The sequence below is a fragment of the Tamandua tetradactyla genome, chromosome 11 (genome assembly GCF_023851605.1).
Source record: "Tamandua tetradactyla isolate mTamTet1 chromosome 11, mTamTet1.pri, whole genome shotgun sequence".
In the NCBI taxonomy this organism is placed as follows: domain Eukaryota; kingdom Metazoa; phylum Chordata; class Mammalia; order Pilosa; family Myrmecophagidae; genus Tamandua; species Tamandua tetradactyla.
This window is the reverse complement of record NC_135337.1, coordinates 90024534-90044332: the sequence shown is the minus strand read 5'-3', so window position 1 is coordinate 90044332 and position 19799 is coordinate 90024534. Positions and strand designations below refer to the sequence as shown.

At 40.5% G+C, this 19799-nt stretch overlaps 1 protein-coding gene across 2 annotated transcripts in view; it reads right to left on the bottom strand.

Moving 5' to 3' along the window:
• LOC143650659 (uncharacterized) overlaps positions 1-19799 on the bottom strand; it is a 118210-nt gene that overhangs the window by 48839 nt on the left and 49572 nt on the right. The window contains exon 1 of one of the 2 annotated variants that reach the window (XM_077121711.1): positions 746-898. The exons of the other annotated variant lie outside the window; for it this stretch is intronic. Coding sequence (XP_076977826.1) covers positions 746-895 — 150 coding nt within the window. The 5' untranslated portion in view covers positions 896-898. Of the gene's footprint in view, positions 1-745; positions 899-19799 lie in introns of those variants that run through there. 2 annotated transcript variants of the gene reach the window in all.

Sequence of the window (19799 nt, the reverse complement as noted above, 5' to 3'; positions counted from 1 at the left end):
CACTGGGAGGAGAGGCCCCAGGATTTTATACCACGGGGTGTTAAGAGTTATTCTCTGCTTTCCTCTCACGTAAAATAATAGCAACCAAAAATAAATCTGTTAAGAGCCTTCCCCTACTCCGTGGGAAAGTGACAAACCATGAAAATCACTGCAGGTGTCTGAAACCAAGCCTGGGGTCAGAGGCGAAGGCGACGTGGGGAAGAAGAGGGAGGCTGGCTGTGGGAACGCGGGGAGAGAGGGGAGACTTGAGGGGTTTAATGCCAGCCATAGAGGAGCTGGGCTGGGGGGCCCTTTCCCCCAAACACGGGGAAGGCTTAGGGTGGAAGAGACACCGGGACCCCACCCACCGCCCCGCGCGCTCGCTCTCTGCCGGTCCTGGGGGCGCCTCCCAGGCGCGAACCCCACAAGCCGAAGGGGGACCCTCCCCTGAGGACCTCCGCGCCCACTCCCGAGCCCCGGGAGACGGGGGGCGGCGGCGCTAAGGGGCCCAGGGAGGGCTGCGGGCGGGGATGCGGGGGCGGCGCGCTGGGACCCGACAGGACGCCCGGGGTCTCGGCTGCCGGCCCGGCCCCACCCTGCGCGCCGAGAGGGCTGCAGCCCGAGCGGCCCCCGCAGGCCCCGACACCCCGGCCTGGAGCGCGGAGGCGACCCGGGGTCCCGCGCCCCCAGCCGGCGCCGGCCGCGTCCCAGCCGCGCCCTCCGTCCCCCAGACCCGGGACCCCGGCCCCCGGCCCCGCGCACTCACCATTTCCGCCTCCCGAGGGCTCCCGGGGCCTCCGCCCGACGGCTCCGCGGCCCGGGCAGGGGGCAGGGCGCCAGGGACGCAGGCAGGGCCTCCCGGGGCCGCTCGGGGAGGGCGAGACGCGCTCGCGTCGGGGCCGAGAGGAGCCGACATCACCCTGCGCCTTTCTCCAGCGCCGCCCCGCCCCCAGCGCTCCTCATTGGAAAGACTTCCTGAGCCCGCCCCAATGTCCCTCGTTGGACAGAGCGCTAAGAGCCCGCCCCGACGCCCTTCATTGGACAGACCGCCCCAATGTCCCTCATTGGCTGTATCTCCAGAACCCACCCCAATACCCCTTATTGGACAGATCTCTAGAGCCCGCCCCAATGCCTCTCATTGGACAGTCCTCTTGGCCCGCCCCCCTGAGGCCTGAGTGACAGGAGGGCGGGAGGACTCGTGGCTGAGCTGGGTGGGTCAGGCCAGCGGGCTCCACGGTGGAGCCGGGCTTCTCCACTGCCGGCGGGTCCTAATCCCCGCCCTGGACGTTTGCGTTTGCATTTAATATTTGCATTTAACAAAACTCCCTCCTCGCCTCCCAGAGAACGCGGAAGCACCTTCTGCGAGCTCAGAGGATCCATCCCTCTTCTTCCTCCTAGATGCGGGGTCACAGGTGAGCACAGGGTCTTCCAGATTCAGATTGTCCAATGCAGCCATTCCCCGGTCAGAGAGCTGCAGGGCGCCCAGGCCAGGCCACAGTGACCCACGCGGGCCCGATGGCCTCCTGGGGTCAGTTCTTCGGGTTGAGGCTGCAGGGGCCGTGAACAAGGCTCCCTCTTTTCTCATATTTTCAACCATGAACATGAACACCTACCTACAGACGATGAATTTTATTAATTACGTGGGAAAAAAAGAACACGTAGAGTTATATGGCAGCAGCATTCCATAAATTTCTTCCAAAAAGGAAGAAAGACAAGCGTTCGCCCAGATCGCAAGCAGCCTGTTTCACTCCAGGTTCACAACAGAAACCAGCGTTCACAAAGTTCGAGAAACTCCCAAAGCTCGGTGACCAGACCCTGCTGAAATGTAGCCCCTGAAAATGAGGGAGAGAAACCTGAGAAATTTAACTCTGGGATTTGAAAATACATCACTCTCTCCCTCTTTACACTCAGTCTCATAAACATTCACACTCATACGCTTTCCCCAGGAGACCAGCCAAAGGAGTCTTTGTCTAAGTCTGACCTTGAAAGACTTTCTCAATTTACAGAAATAAAATTCTGATTCCACCCCCTCCGCAAGCCAAAACCCAAACACTGGGCAGAAAACGCCCCAGGCGACCACAATTGCAAGTTCAGAAACCCAACCCCCCCTCCCGTTCCCCCCCCCCCCCCCCCCAGCTCGTCTGCCTGCGGGTCTCTTGCTTTCCATTGCACTGTGGCTTCTCAGTAACTCCTACGTCCTGCCTTGTTCTCAGTGGCTGGAGGCCCCCCAGTTAGAGCCAAAGGGACTTCCCTCCCCTTCCTTTGTAGGCTCAAGGTTATTTCAGCTGTGAGGCATTGGCCTGGAGCCTCTGCTCCCACTCCAGGCTCACACCCCATTGATAACTGAATTAAGACCAGACCTTCAATTTCTGCGTCTAAATGGGAATCCAACAGAGTAACTTGTAATTTTTGTGACTTAAAAAAAAAACTGGCAAATAATTATTCCCTTCAGAAAATAAAGATGCCAGTAAACTATTGTTTTCATGTTAGCAAATTTTTATGTAAAACAACTATTCAAATTTGAACTCTCCCTTCCCTTGTTCTCTGCTGCCTGGGGATTTTTATATGCTTGAAATTTCGCAAACCCCACTGTGACCCCACTAATGTGTCCAAGTATTCAGGTAGCTAAATCCTACACATTGTATAAGGATCTCTCCTTTCAAGAAGTCTAGCTTACCTGGGGGTTGACCCACCTCTTTCTCTCTGATTCCCCTCCTTTTTTGTTTTTTGCATGGACAGGTACCGGGAACCGAACCCGGGTCTCTGGCACAGCGGACAAGAACTCTGCCTGCTGAGCAACTGTGGCCCAACTCCTCATTTTTAATTATTAATTTGAAATTGTCTTCCAGGACAGACTATATCTTATTATTATTATTAATTAAAGCTGTTGTACATTTGCAGAAAAATCATGGAGAAAGTACAAAGAGCCCAATATGTCGCCCTCCTCCCATCCTACAAACACGGCTTTCCCTATTTTTAACATTTTACATTAGTGGTGTGTCCTTGTTACAGTTGATGAAGCAATACTATTATATTAGAAATATGGTCCATAGTTTAGGGTTAATTGTGTTGTACGGTTCTATGCTTTTAAAAAAATTATGCTGTTAATGTATATATAACCTAAAATTTTCCATTTTAATCCCTTTTTAAATACACAGTTCAGTGGTATTATTTTCACAAATAAAGTGCTACCATCACCACCAAAACTTTCCACTGAAACAGAAACCCTCTATGAGCTGATAATTAACTTCCATTCCACATCCCCACGTCTGCCCCTGGTAACTTATTTCTGATTATGAATTTGCATAGTCTAGCTATTTCATATAAGTGAATTCATAGAATATTTGTCTGTCTGGCTTACTTCATTCAACATGATGTCTTCAAGGGTCATCCATAATATTGCATGTATCAGGACTTCATTCTTTTTTTCAGCTGAATAATATTCCATGGTATGTGTTTACCGCATTTTGTTTATCCATTCATTGGTTGATGGATACTGATACTTGGGTTGCTTCCATCTTTTGGCAATGATGAATAATGCCATCTGAACATCAGTGTGCAAATATATATAAGTTCAAGCCCCTACTTTTAATACTTTGGGGTATATACCTAGTAGTGAGCTTGCCAGATCATTGGTCATTCTATACCTGCTGAAAAAACACTAAAATGTTTCCTACAGTGTCTGCACCATTTACATTCCCACCAAGAATGTAAGAGGATTCCTAGGTCTCCACATCTTGGCCACCATTTGTTACTTTCATTTTTTTAATGCAAGCCATGCTACGGGGTGCAAGGGTAGTTCAATGGTAGAATTCTCATTTGCCATGCGGGAGACCCAGGTTTGATTCCTGGCCCATGCACATCCCCGCCCCCCCTGAAAAAAAATTTCAACAAATGCTGCTGCAATCGTCATATGAAAAAAAGAATGAAATGTGACACCCAACATATTAAAAAAAAATACAAGCCATTCTAGCACATGTGAGATGGTATCTCATTGTGGTTTTGATCTGCATTTCCCTAATGGCAAATGATGTTGAGCACCTGTTCATTTGTATATCTTTTTCGGAGAAATATCTATTTAAGTCATTTGTCCATTTTTAAATTGGGTTGAGTTTCTGTTTTTGAAATATAGGTGTTCTTTATATATTCTGGATATTAAACTCTTAGCAGATTCATAATTTCCAAATATTTTCTCCCATTCTGTAAGTTGTCTTCACTCCCTTGATAATGTCCTTTGATACACAAGACTTTTTAATTTTGATGAAGTCCTGTTTATCTATTTTTTCTTTTGTTGCTTGTGTTTTTAGCCTAAAGTCTAATGAACTAATACCTAATACAAGGTCCTGAAGATGTTTCCTTATTTTTTTTCTGGGAATTTTATAGTTTTAGTTCTTATATTTAGGTCTTTGATCCGTTTTGAGTGAATTTTTGTATTTTGTACCTCAATGGTTTGAGGTAGGGGTCTACTTTCTTTCTTTTCTGGATATCCAGTTTTTCTAGTAAAATTTGTTTAGGGACTATTCTTTCCCCATTGAGTGCAGTTCACACTCTGGTCAAAAATCATTTTGCCATAGATGTGAGATTCTGATTCCATTGGTTTATATGTCTGTCCTTGTGCCAATACCACAGTTGTTTTGATTATGATAGCTTTGTAATGAGTTTGTTTTTTTAATGGAAAAAGGACTCTAGTAGATATTTTTTTCAGAAAAGTTATACTAAATGGCCAATAAACACATGAAAAGATGTTCAACATCATTAACCAATAGGGAAATTCAAATTAAAACCACAATGATATACCACTTCACACCTACAAGGATGAATAATGCTTTTAAAATGGAAAATCACAAGCGTTGGTAAGGATGTGGAAAAATTGGAACCTTAGTGCATTGTTAGTGGAAAGATAAAATGGGACAGCCACTGTGAAGTGACACAACAGTTTCGCAAAAAGTTAAATATAGAATACCCACTTGACCCCGCCACCCCACGTCTAGGTATACACCCAAAGAGTGTGAGAAAAGGGCCACAGATAGTTGCACAATAATACTGATAGCATTATTCACAATAGCCAAAAGCTGGAAACAACCCAACACTCTATCAGCAAATGAATGGATTAACAAAATGTGGTACATACACATGGTGGAATATTATTTGGCTATAAGAATAACTGAAGTTATGAGACATGCTGCAACATGGAAGAATTCTGAACACATTATGCTCAGTGAAATAAGACACATAAGGGCAAAAACTATATAATATCACTTATAAGAGATGACTAGAAATGACATATTTGCAGTGATGGAAAGCAAATTAGAGATTATCGGGAGGGGGGAAGAGAAAAAGCTGTGTGTGTGTGTGTGTGTGTGTGTGTGTGTGTGTTTTGGTTTGCTAAAACTGCCAGAATGCAATACATATTTGTTGGAGAATTTCTTATCCTCCAACGTTTTTTTTTTTTACATGGGCAGGCACTGGGAATCGAACCCGAGTCCTCTGGCATGGCAGGCAAGCACTCTGCCTGCTAAGCCACTGTGGCCCACCTCATAATGCAATATAAATGCAATTTATCAAGTTGCAAGTTTACAGCTCTAAGGCCATTAAAATGTCCAACTAAGGTGTCCAGAGAAAGATACCTTGACTTAAGAAAGGGCTGATGACATTTGGGTTTCTCTGTCATCTGAGAAGGCACAGGGTGATGTCTCCTAGCATTCTCTCCAGGCTTCTTATTTCAAAAGGTTTTACCAGGGGCGTTTTCCTTCTGATCTCCAAAGGTCTCTTGTCTGTGTCAGCTCTGAAGCTTTTTCCAAAATGGTTCCTTCTTAAAGGGCTCCAATAAGTGACCCCAACTTGAATGGTTAGATACACGTCTCTATAAAAACCACCTAATCACCCAGAATTGGGTGGGTTACATCTCCCTAGAAACAACTTAATTAAAAAGATCCCACCCAGGGCGGGCCACGGTGGCTCAGCAGGCAAGAACGCTTGCCTGCCATGCCAGAGGACCTGGGTTTGATTCCCGGCACCTGCCCATGTAAAAAAAAAAAAAAAAAAAAAAGATCCCACCCAGCAATATCCAATGAGAATTTTAAAACATAGCTTTTCTGGAGTACACAACAGTTTCAAACCAGCACAGGGACTGTAAATTATTTTTAAAGCCACTGCCTGACAGTTCACTAAGAAAGCTGACTGCTGGAATGGGCAAATCTGAATTCCAGAAGGTAAGACATATGCTGGGAACTTGGAAGAAGGTTTTTGATGAATTTCCCAGAAGCTGGCTAACTTGAGATGAAAATTCTTCCTTCTGACAGCTGAAATCTTACTTCTTTTAAGGCCTTCAGCTGATTAGATGACATTTCTCTCACTGTTGAAGGCAGTCTCTTTAGTTGACTGTACATGTATTCAGCCATACATGCAATCAACTACTGATTATTTACGTCCATGAAACACTCTCACAGTAACAATCAGGCCAGTGCTTGCTTGACCAAATAACTGGACACCATGACCTAGCTGAGCTGACACCTGAATCTTACCATCACAGTGGGTTTTCTTTTCTTCTTTTTAAACATAACTTAGTAACTATTTAAATTGCAAATCATGGCCCACGCCCCGCAGCAGCCGACCCGCCCGCCCTCCTCTTCCCTCTTCCACCTTCACCGGCTTCTCCGCCACCGGCCTCAACAGCCTTGCCACCCTCACCTTTCCTCCGCCAGAACAGCTACTGGGGGAGTGGAGACAATACAGAACAGCTCCCAGGGCCACGACGGAGATCAAAGGGACGGCGTACCCCATCCTGGAACAGCTGACTGTCTGGGAGAACCATCTCCGGTGAGATCACCGAGGGGCGCGGGCTTTCCTGGGTGGGACGGCAAGTGGCCGGAGTCCCTCCCTTCCTCCTTCCCAGGCCAGCTGGCAAAATTGGACAGGCAGTCCCCTTGGGCCACGGCGGCTGGTGCCCTCACCACGCGAGGCCCCCCGGACCAACTGAGAGAGTTGGGTCGGAAATCCCCAGACTGCGGAGAACAGTGACAGGGGGTCCCTTCCAAACACGTGACACCCCAGTCCAGCAGGGAACAGTGCACTCTCCCGGGCTGAGACAGCTGGCGCTCTCCCGCCACGCGTGGTGCCCCGGGCCGACTAGGTAATTCGGCCGGACGCTATTCCGTGCTGGGGGGGCCTGCGACCCTCCCCGCGTTCGGAACACCGGGCTGGCTGGCACTCTTCCAAGACGATTCAGCTGCCGAACCTCCCCTACGGCGAGAATTTTCCAGAGTTAAAGGACCCACAGCAACTTTCACTGGTGAAACCTGTAGACAAACGTGTGCCACGAGCGCCACCTACTGGGCAGGATAAGAAAAACAGAACCCAGAGATTTCACAGAAAAATCTTTCAACCTGTGGGGTCCAACACCCAGGGAAATCTGACTAAATGCCCAGACGCCAGCAGAAGATAACGGATCACGCTCAGAAAATTGAAAATATGGCCCAGTCAAAGGAACAAACCAACAGTTCAAGAGATACAGGAGCTGAGACAACTAATGCTGAATATACGAACAGAAATGGAAAACCTCTTCAAAAACGAAATCGATAAATTGAGGGAGGACATGAAGAAGACATCGGCTGATCAAAAAGAAGAAATAGAAAAACTGAAAAAACAAATGACAGAGCTTATGGAAGTGAAGGATAAAGTAGAAAAGATGGAAAAAACAATGGATACCTACAATGATAGATTTAAAGAGACAGAAGATAGAATTAGTGATTTGGAGGATGGAACATATGAATTCCAAAAAGAAACAGAAACTATCCGGAAAAGAATAGAAAAATTTGAACAGGGTATCAGGGAACTCAAGGACAATGTGAACCGCACAAATATATGTGTTGTGGGTGTCCCAGAAGGAGAAGAGAAGGGAAAAGGAGGAGAAAAACTAATGGAAGAAATTATCACTGAAAATTTCCCAACTCTTATGAAAGACCTAAAATTACAGATCCAAGAAGTGCAGCGCACCCCAAATGATTAGACCCAAATAGGTGTTCCCCAAGACACTTACTAGTTAGAATGTCAGAGGTCAAAGAGAAAGAGAGGATTTTGAAAGCAGCGAGAGAGAAGCAATCCATCACATACAAGGGAAACCCAATAAGACTATGTGTAGATTTCTCAGCAGAAACCATGGAAGCTAGAAGACAGAGGGATGATATATTTAAGTTACTAAAAGAGAAAAACTGCCAACCAAGACTCCTATATCCAGCAAAATTGTCCTTCAAAAATGAGGGAGAAATTAAAACATTCTCAGACAAAAAGTCACTGAGAGAATTTGTGACCAACAGACCAGCTCTGCAAGAAATACTAAAGGGAGCACTAGAGTCAGATACAAAAAGACAGAAGAGAGAGGCATGGAGAAGAGTGTAGAAAGAAGGAAAGTCAGATATGATATATATAATACAAAAGGCAAAATGGTAGAGGAAAATATGATCCAAACAGTAATAACTCTAAATGTTAATGGACTGAATTCCCCAATCAAAAGACATAGACTGGCAGAATGGATTAAAAAACAGGATCCTTCTATATGCTGTCTACAGGAAACACATCTTAGACCCAAAGATAAATATAGGTTGAAAGTGAAAGGTTGAGAAAAGATATTTCATGCAAATGACAACCAGAAAAGAGCAGGAGTGGCTATACTAATATCCAACAAATTAGACTTCAAATGTAAAACAGTTAAAAGAGAAAAAGAAGGACACTATATACTAATAAAAGGAACAATTAAACAAGAAGACATAAGAATCATAATATTTACGCACTGAACCAGAATGCCCCAAAATACGTGAGGAATACACTGCAAACACTGAAAAGGGAAATAGACATATATGCCATAATAGTTGGAGACTTCAATTCACCACTCTCATCAATGCACAGAACATCTAGACAGAGGATCAATAAAGAAATAGAGAATCTGAATATTACTATAAATGAGCTAGACTTAACAGACATTTATAGGACATTACATCCCACAACAGCAGGATACACCTTCTTCTCAAGTGCTCATGGATCATTCTCAAAGATAGACCATATGCTGGGTCACAAAGCAAGTCTTAACAAATTTAAAAAGATTGAAATCATACACAACACTTTCTCGGATCATAAAGGAATGAAGTTGGAAATCAATAATAGGCGGAGTGCCAGAAAATTCACAAATACGTGGAGGCTCAACAACACACTCTTAAACAACAAGTGGGTCAAAGAAGAAATTGCAAGAGAAATTAGTAAATACCTAGAGGCGAATGAAAATGAAGACACAACATATCAAAACTTATGGGACGCAGCAAAGGCAGTGCTAAGAGGGAAATTTATTGCCCTAAATGCCTTTATCAGGAAAGAAGAAAAGGCAAAAATTCAGGAATTGACTGTCCACTTGGAAGAACTGGAGAAAGAACAGCAAACTAATCCCAAAGCAAGCAAAAGGAAAGAAATAACAAAGATTAGAGCAGAAATAAATGAAATTGAAAACATGAAAACAATAGAGAAAATCAAGAAGACCAGAAGTTGGTTCTATGAGAAAACCAATAAGATTGATGGGCCCTTAGCAAGACTGACAAAAAGAAGAAGAGAGAGGATGCAAATAAATAAGATCAGAAATGGAAGAGGAGACATAACTACTGACCTCACAGAAATAAAGGAGGTAATAACAGGATACTATGAACAACTTTACGCTAATAAATACAACAATTTAGATGAAATGGACGGGTTCCTGGAAAGACATGAACAACCAACTTTGACTCAAGAAGACATAGATGACCTCAACAAACCAATCACAAGTAAAGAAATTGAATCAGTCATTCAAAAGCTTCCTAAAAAGAAAAGTCCAGGACCAGACGGCTTCACATGTGAATTCTATCAAACATTCCAGAAAGAATTAGTACCAACTCTCCTCAAACTCTTCAAAAAAATCGAAGCAGAGGGAAAACTACCTAATTCATTCTATGAAGCCAACATCACCCTCATACCAAAACCAGGCAAAGATATTACAAAAAAAGAAAACTACAGACCAATCTCTCTAATGAATACAGATGCAAAAATCCTGAATAAAATTCTAGCAAATCATATCCAACAATACATTAAAAGAATTATACATCATGACCAAGTAGGATTCATCCCAGGTATGCACGGATGGTTCAACATAAGAAAATCAATATCAACAAATCAAAGCAGAAAAATCACATGATCATCTCAATTGATGCAGAGAAGGCATTTGACAAGATTCAACACCCTTTCCTGTTGAAAACACTACAAAGGATAGGAATACAAGGGAACTTCCTTAAAATGATAGAGGGAATATATGAAAAACCCACAGCTAATATCATCCTCAACGGGGAAAAATTGAAAACTTTCCCCCTAAGATCAGGAACAAGACAAGGATGTCCAGTATCACCACTATTATTCAACATTGTGTTGGAGGTTCTAGCCAGAGCAATTAGACAAGAAAAAGAAATACAAGGCATCAAAATTGGAAAGGAAGAAGTAAAACTATCACTGTTTGCAGATGATATGATACTATACGTCGAAAACCCGGAAAAATCCACAACAAAACTACTAGAGCTAATAAATGAGTACAGCAAAGTAGCAGGTTACAAGATCAACATTCAAAAATCTGTAGCATTTCTATACACTAGCAATGAACAAGCGGAGGGGGAAATCAAGAAACGAATCCCATTTACAATCGCAACTAAAAGAATAAAATACCTAGGAAGAAATTTAAACTAAAGAGACAAAAAACCTATATAAAGAAAACTACAAAAAACTGCTAAAAGAATTCACAGAAGACCTAAATAGATGGAAGGGCATACCGTGTTCATGGATTGGAAGACTAAATATAGTTAACATGTCAATCCTACCTAAATTGATCTACAGATTCAATGCAATACCAATCAAAATCCCAACAACTTATTTTTCAGAAATAGAAAAACCAATAAGCAAATTTATCTGGAAGGGCAGGGTGCCCCGAATTGCTAAAAACATCTTGAGGAAAAAAAAACGAAGCTGGAGGTCTTGCACTGCCTGACTTTAAGGCATATTATGAGGCCACAGTGGTCAAAACAGCATGGTATTGGCATAAAGATAGATATATCGACCAACAGAATCGAATAGAGTGCTCAGGAATAGACCCTCTCATCTATGGACATTTGATATTTGATAATGCAGTCAAGCCAACTCGCCTGGGACAGAACAGTCTCTTCAATAAATGGTGCCTAGAGAACTGGATATCCATATGCAAAAGAATGAAAAAAGACCCATATCTCACACCCTACACAAAAGTTAACTCAAAATGGATCAAAGATCTAAACATTAGGTCTAAGACCATAAAACAGTTAGAGGAAAATGTAGGGAGATATCTTATGAATCTTACAATTGGAGGCAGTTTTATGGACCTTAAACCTAAAGCAAGAGCACTGAAGAAGGAAATAAATAAATGGGAACTCCTCAAAATTAAACACTTTTGTGCATCAAAGAACTTCATCAAGAAAGTAGAAAGACAGCCTACACAATGGGAATCAATATTTGGAAACAACATATCAGATAAAGGTCTAATATCCAGAATTTATAAAGAGATTGTTCATCTCAACAACAAAAAGACAGCCAACCCAATTACAAAATGGGAAAAAGACTTGAATAGACACCTCTCAGAGGAGGAAATACAAATGTCCAAAAGGCACATGAAGAGATGCTCAATGTCCCTGGCCATTAGAGAAATGCAAATCAAAACGACAATGAGATATCATCTCACACCCACCAGAATGGCCATTATCAACAAAACAGAAAATGACAAGTGCTGGAGAGGATGCGGAGAAAGAGGCACAATTATCCACTGTTGGTGGGAATGTCAAATGGTGCAACCACTGTGGAAGGCAGTTTGGCGGTTCCTCAAAAAGCTGAATATAGAATTGCCATATGACCCAGCAATACCATTGCTGGGAATCTACTCAAAGGAATTAAGGGCAAAAACTCAAACAGACATTTGCACACCAATGTTTATAGCAGCGTTATTTACAATTGCAAAGAGATGGAAACAGCCAAAATGTCCATCAACAGAAGAATGGCTAAACAAACTGTGGTAGATACATACGATGGAATATTATGCAGCTTTAAGGCAGGATAAACTTATGAAGCATGTAATAACATGGATGGACCTAGAGAACATTATGCTGAGTGAGTCTAGCCAAAAACTAAAAGACAAATACTGCATGGTCCCAATGATGTGAATCGACACTCGAGAATAAACTTGGAATATGTCATTGGTAACAGAGTTCAGCAGGAGTTAGAAACAGGGTAAGATAATGGGTAATTGGAGCTGATGGGATACAGACTGTGCAATAGGACTAGATACAAAAATTCAAAACTGGACAGCACAATAATACCTAATTGTAAAGTAATCATGTTAAAACACTGAATGAAGCTGCATCCGAGCTATAGGTTTTTGTTTTCTTTTGTTTTGTTCTTACTATTATTACTTTTAATTTTTTTCTCTATATTAACATTCTGTATCTTTTTCGGTTATATTGCTAGTTCTTCTAAACCGATGCAAATGTACTAAGAAACGATGATCATGCATCTATGTTATGATGTTAAGAATTACTGATTGCATATGTAGAATGGTATGATTTCTAAAAAAAAAAAAATGTACAGCACAATACTACCTAATTATAATGTAATTATGTTAAAACACTGAATGAAGCTGCATCTGAGCTCTAGTTTTTTTTCTTATATATTTTTGTACTTTGTATTTTTTCTCTATATTATCATTTTATTTCTTTTTCTGTTGTCTTGCTATTTCTTTTTCTAAATCGATGCATATGTACTAAGAAATGATGATCATACATCTATGTGATGATATTAAGAATCACTGATTGCATATGTAGAATGGAATGATTTCTAAATGTTGTGTTAGTTAATTTTTTTTAATTAATAAAAAAATAACCTCAAAAAAAATTGATGGGCCCTTATCAAGACTGACAAAAAGAAGAAGAGAGAGGATGCAAATAAATAAGATCAGAAATGGAAGTGGAGAAATAACTACTGACCTCACAGAAATAAAGGAGGTAATAACAGGATACTATGAACAACTTTACGCTAATAAATACAACAACTTAGATGAAATGGACGGGTTCCTGGAAAGACATGAACAACCAACTTTGACTCAAGAAGAAATAGATGACCTCAACAAACCAATCACAAGTAAAGAGATTGAATTAGTCATTCAAAAGTTCCCTAAAAAGAAAAGTCGAGGACAAGACGGCTTCACATGTGAATTCTATCAAACATTCCAGAAAGAATTAGTACCAACTCTCCTCAAACTCTTCAATATAATCGAAGTGGAGGGAAAACTACCTAATTCATTCTATGAAGCCAACATCACCCTCATACCAAAACCAGGCAAAGATATTACAAAAAAAGAAAACTACAGACCAATCTCTCTAATGAATATAGATGCAAAAATCCTCAATAAAATTCTAGCAAATCATATCCAACAACACATTAAAAGAATTATACATCATGACCAAGTAGGTTTCATCCCAGGTATGCAAGGATGGTTCAACATAAGAAAATCAATTAATGTAATACACCACATCAACAAATCAAAGCAGAAAAATCACATGATCATCTCAATTGATGCAGAGAAGGCATTTGACAAGATTCAACATCCTTTCCTGTTGAAAACACTTCAAAGGATAGGAATACAAGGGAACTTCCTTAAAATGATAGAGGGAATATATGAAAAACCCACAGCTAATATCATCCTCAAAGGGGAAAAATTGAAAACTTTCCCCCTAAGATCAGGAACAAGACAAGGATGTCCACTATCACCACTATTATTCAACATTGTGTTGGAAGTTCTAGCCAGAGCAATTAGACAAGAAAAAGAAATACAAGGCATCAAAATTGGAAAGGAAGAAGTAAAACTATCACTGTTTGCAGACGATATGATACTATACGTAGAAAACCCAGAAAAATCCACAACAAAATTACTAGAGCTAATAAATGAGTACAGCAAAGTAGCAGGCTACAAGATCAACATTCAAAAATCTGTAGCTTTTCTATACACTAGCAATGAACAAGCGGAGGGGGAAATCAAGAAACGAATCCCATTTACAATTGCAACTAAAAGAATAAAATACCTAGGAATAAATTTAAACTAAAGAGACAAAAAACCTATATAAAGAAAACTACAAAAAACTGCTAAAAGAATTCACAGAAGACCTAAATAGATGGAAGGGCATACCGTGTTCATGGATTGGAAGACTAAATATAGTTAAGATGTCAATCCTACCTAAACTGATCTACAGATTCAATGCAATGCCAATCAAAATCCGAACAACTTATTTTTCAGAATTAGAAAAACCAATAAGCAAATTTATCTGGAAGGGCAGGGTACCCCGAATTGCTAAAAACATCTTGAGGAAAAAAAACGAAGCTGGAGGTCTCACGCTGCCAGACTTTAAGGCATATTATGAAGCCACAGTGGTCAAAACAGCATGGTATTGGCATAAAGATAGATATATTGACCAATGGAATCGAATAGAGTGCTCAGATATAGACCCTCTCATCTATGGACATTTGATCTTTGATAAGGCAGTCAAGCCAACTCACCTGGGACAGAACAGTCTCTTCAATAAATGGTGCCTAAAGAACTGGATATCCATATGTAAAAGAATGAAAGAAGACCCGTATCTCACACCTTATACAAAAGTTAACTCAAAATGGATCAAAGATCTAAACATTAGGTCTAAGACCATAAAACAGTTAGAGGAAAATGTAGGGAGATATCTTATGAATCTTACAATTGGAGGCGGTTTTATGGACCTTAAACCTAAAGCAAGAGCACTGAAGAAAGAAAGAAATAAATGGGAGCTCCTCAAAATTAAACACTTTTGTACATCGAAGAACTTCATCAAGAAAGTAGAAAGACAGCCTACACAATGGGAGATAATATTTGGAAATGACATATCAGATAAAGGTCTAGTATCCAGAATTTATAAAGAGATTGTTCAACTCAACAACAAAAAGACCGCCAACCCAATTACAAAATGGGAAAAAGACTTGAACAGACACCTACCAGAAGAGGAAATACGGATGGCCAAGAGGCACATGAAGAGATGCTCAATGTCCCTGGCCATTAGAGAAATGCAAATCAAAACCACAATGAGATATCATCTCACACCCACCAGAATGGCCATTATCAACAAAACAGAAAATGACAAGTGCTGGAGAGGATGCGGAGAAAGAGGCACACTTATCCACTGTTGGTGGGAATGTCAAAGGGTGCAACCACTGTGGAAGGCAGTTTGGCGGTTCCTCAGAAAGCTGAATATAGAATTGCCATACGACCCAGCAATACCATTGCTAGGTATCTACTCAAAGGACTTAAGGGCAAAGACACAAACGGACATTTGCACACCAATGTTTATAGCAGCGTTATTTACAATTGCAAAGAGATGGAAACAGCCAAAATGTCCATCAACAGACGAGTGGCTAAACAAACTGTGGTATATACATACGATGGAATATTATGCAGCTTTAAGACAAGATAAACTTATGAAACATGTAATAACATGGATGGACCCAGAGAATATTATGCTGAGTGAGTCCAGCCAAAAACTAAAGGACAAATACTGTATGGTCCCACTGATGTGAACGGACATTCGAGAATAAACTTGAAATATGTCATTGGTAACAGAGTCCAGCAGGAGTTAGAAACAGGGTAATACAATGGGTAATTGAAGCTGAAGGGATACAGACTGTGCAACAGGACTAGATACAAAAACTCAAAAATGGACAGCACAATAATACCTAATTGTAAAGTAATCATGTTAAAACACTGAATGAAGCTGCATCTGAGCTATAGGGTTTTTTTTTGTTTGTTTGTTTGTTTGTTTGTTTTACTATTATTACTACTTTTATTTCTTTTCTCTATATTAACATTTTATATCTTTTTCTGTTGTGTTGCTAGTTCCTCTAAACCAATGCAAATGTACTAAGAAACGATGATCATGCATCTACGTGATGATGTTAAGAATTACTGAGTGCATATGTAGAATGGTATGATTTCTAAATGTTGTATTAATTTCTTTTTTTTTTCTTTCTGTTAATAAAAAAATTAAAAAAAAATTTAGGCCTAAGAGTCACCCCCAAGAGAGCCTCTTTTGTTGCTCAGATGTGGCCTCTCTCTCCAGCCAACACAGCGAGCACACTCACCACCCTCTCCCTGTCTACGTGGGACATGACTCCCAGGGGTGTGGACCTTCCTGGCAACGTGGAACAGAAATCCTAGAATTAGCTGAGACTCAGCATCAAGGGATTGAGAAAAACCCTAGAATGAGCTGAGACTTAGCATCAAGGGATTGAGAAAACCTTCTGGACCAAAAGGGGGAAGAGTGAAATGAGACAAAGTGTCAATGGCTGAGAGATTCCAAACTGAGTCAAGCGGTTGTCCTGGAGGTTATTCTTATGCATTAAGTAGATATCACCTTGTTATTCAAGATGTAATGGAGAGGCTGGAGGGAACTGCCTGAAAATGTAGAGCTGTGTTCCAGCAGAGATATTTCTCGAAGATGATTGAATAATGATATTGCTGTCACAATGTAACTGTGCAATTGTGAAAACCTCGTCTCTGATGCTCCTTTTATCTACCTTGTCAAGAAACGAGTAGAACATATGGAATAAAAATAAATAATAGGGGGAACAAATGTTAAAATAAATTTAGTTTGAAATGTTAGTGATAAATGAAAGTGAGGGGTAAGGGTATGGTATGTATAATCTTTTTTTCTGTTATTGTTTTATTTCTTTTTCTGTTGTCTTTTTATTTCTTTTTCTGAATTGATGCAAATGTTCTAAGAAATGATGAATATGCAACTATGTGATGATATTGAGAATTACTGAATATATATGTAGAACAGAATCATATGCTAATGTTTTTGTTCATTTGTTCTTAATTTTTTTTAATAAATAAATAAAACATTTAGCAGCCCATTAAAATATATATATATACTAGAGACACACAACAGCAGATTTAAAGAGGCAGAAGAAAGAATAAAATTACCTACAAGACAGGGCAACTGAACTCGAGTGCACAAAAGAACAAAAGGCAAGAAAGAAAAAAATGGAATAGGATTTCAGGGAAATGACTGACAACACAAAGAGCATCAATATACGAATCATTGTTGTACCAGAATGAAAAGAGTAAAGGGCTAGGAAGGTTAGTTAAAGAGATAATGAGGGAAAACTTCCAAAATATTATAAAAGATATAATTATGTAAATTAAAGGAGACCAATGAACCCCAAACAGTATACATTCAAATTGGCCTACTCAAAGACAAATACTAATCAGATGCCAAATGTCAAAGAGAAGCAGAAATTCCTGAAAGCAGCAAAAGGAAAGCGATTCACTACCTACAAGGGAAACCATGTAAGACTGAGTTTGGACTGCTCAGCAGGCACCATGGAGGTGAGAAGACAGTGTATGATATATTTAAGATCCTGACTGAGAAAGACTTCCAGCCAAGAATTCTTTATCCAGTCAAGTTGTCCTTCAAAACTGAGGGAGAGAGTAAAATCTTCTCAGACAAACAAAGGCTAAGAGAATTTGTCAACAGGAGGCCTGCTCTACAAGAAATTCTAAAGGGATTTCTTTTGGTTGAAAAAAGAGACAGGAGAGGGATATCTGTGGGAGGGCACAAAATTGAAGAGTATCGTATCAGTAAGGGTAACTTAAAGGATAAAAATAGAGAGAGGGGCAGTGCAATGGTGGCTCAGTGGCAGAATTCTTGCCTACCATGCCAGAGACCTGGGTTTGAGTCCCAGTGTCTGCCCATGCAAAATTAATGATAAAAAAAATTAAAAATAAAAAAAGAGAGAGAGAAGGAAAACAGTGTATAGCTCTGACAAAACTAAACGATAAGATGGTAGACTCAAGAACTGCTCTTATAGTAATAACTTTGAATGTTAATGGACTAAATTCACCAATTAAAAGAAACAAATTGGCAAAATGGATTTAAAAACATGATACATCTCTATGAACTTACAAGAGACTCATCTTAGACCCAACAATACAATTAGATTCAAAGTGAAAAGATGGAAAAAGATCTTCTATGCAAGATATAACCAAAAGAAAGTAGGAGTAACTACAGTGATAGCAAATAAAATAGACTTCAAATGTAAAGATGTCATAAAAGATAAGGAAGGACCCTATATATTAATAAAAAGGACAATTCACCAAGAGGAAATGGTAATCATAACTGTTTACACTCCCAATCAAGATGCTTCAAAGTATATAAGGTACTTATCACTGCAAAACTGGAGAAATTCCTGCTTCAACAATAACAGTGAGAGACCTCAATACACTACTCTCCTCTACAAATTTGGCTTTTAAGTGATTTTTCCTTCAATTTTTCCCTTTTCTATTCACTTTAGTCCATGCTGGCAATGGTTGCATTCATACAGATCTCACAAAAACTTGTTGATTTGACATGCAGCCCACAGGGGTCCCAACCATCAGACGATAGCACTTTCTAAAAATCCTTTCTGGATAATCCTTGCCATTTCCAAACTTGTCTCACACTGAAATGGCTAACTGGTCAAATCCTCTCATGGGGCTCTATTCTCTGGGAATTCACTTTCCAGAATTCATAATTTTCCAAACTATCAATTTATGGTTTCTTTGTACCAAGAGTTCAGTTTTCAGCTTAGCCCTGTCCTCACACAATTTACTATAAGCTACAAGGAGAAGCCAGGCTGTATTCTCCATATTTAATTTGGAAATTTCCTCAGCTAGATATCCAAGCTCTTCCCTTTCAAATTCTCCCTTCCATCCAACATCTGTATTAAATTTTGCCAAATTCTCTGCTACTTTAAAACAAGGATCACCTTTCTTCCAATTGGCAATGACACATTCATCATTTCTATGGCCTCACTGGAGGTACCTTTTAGTATCCACATTTCTACCAACTGTCTCTTCAAAACAATCTAGGCTTTTTTTTTATCAAGCGCCTCAGAATTCTTCCTGAATTTTCCCCTAACCCAATTATAAAGCCACTCTATCATTTTTGGTATTTGCAAATTGCAGCAGCACCTCATGCTTGGGGAACCAAAATCTGTTTCAGTTTGCTAAAACTGACCAACGCAATATACAAGAAATGGGCTAGCTTTTTCAATGGGGAGTTATTAGGCTACAAACTTACAATTCTAAGGCCATGTAAATTTCCAAATTAAGGCACCAAGAGGAAAATAACTTCTCTGAGGAAAGGCTGCTGGCATCTGGACTTACTCTGTCACATGGTGTTTTGGTTTGCTAAAGGTGCAGGAATGCAACATACCAGAAACGGAACAGCTTTTTAAAAGGGAATTTATTAGCTGCAAGTTTACAGTTCTAAGGCCATTAAAATGTCCAAACTACGACACCTAGGGAAAGAAACCTTGACTCAGGAAAGGCCAATGGGTTCAGAACACCCCTGTCACCTGGGAAGGCACATGGCTGTCATCTGCTGGGGTCTCTGGCTTCTGGTTTCAAACAGCTTCCTCGGGGGCGTTTACGTTCTGCATCTCCGAATGTCTGGGTCTCATGTTGGCTCTATCAGCTCTGAAGCTTTTTCCAAAACGATTCCTTCTTAAAGGACTCCAGTAAGCAACTCCACCTTAAATGGGTAGAGACACATTTCCATGGAAACAACTTAATCAAAAATATCCCACCCAGCAGTACCAAATTAGGATTAAAGAACATGGCTTTTCTGGGGTACATTTTAAACAAGCACAGGAGAAGGCACATGGTGATGTCTGCTGGTCCT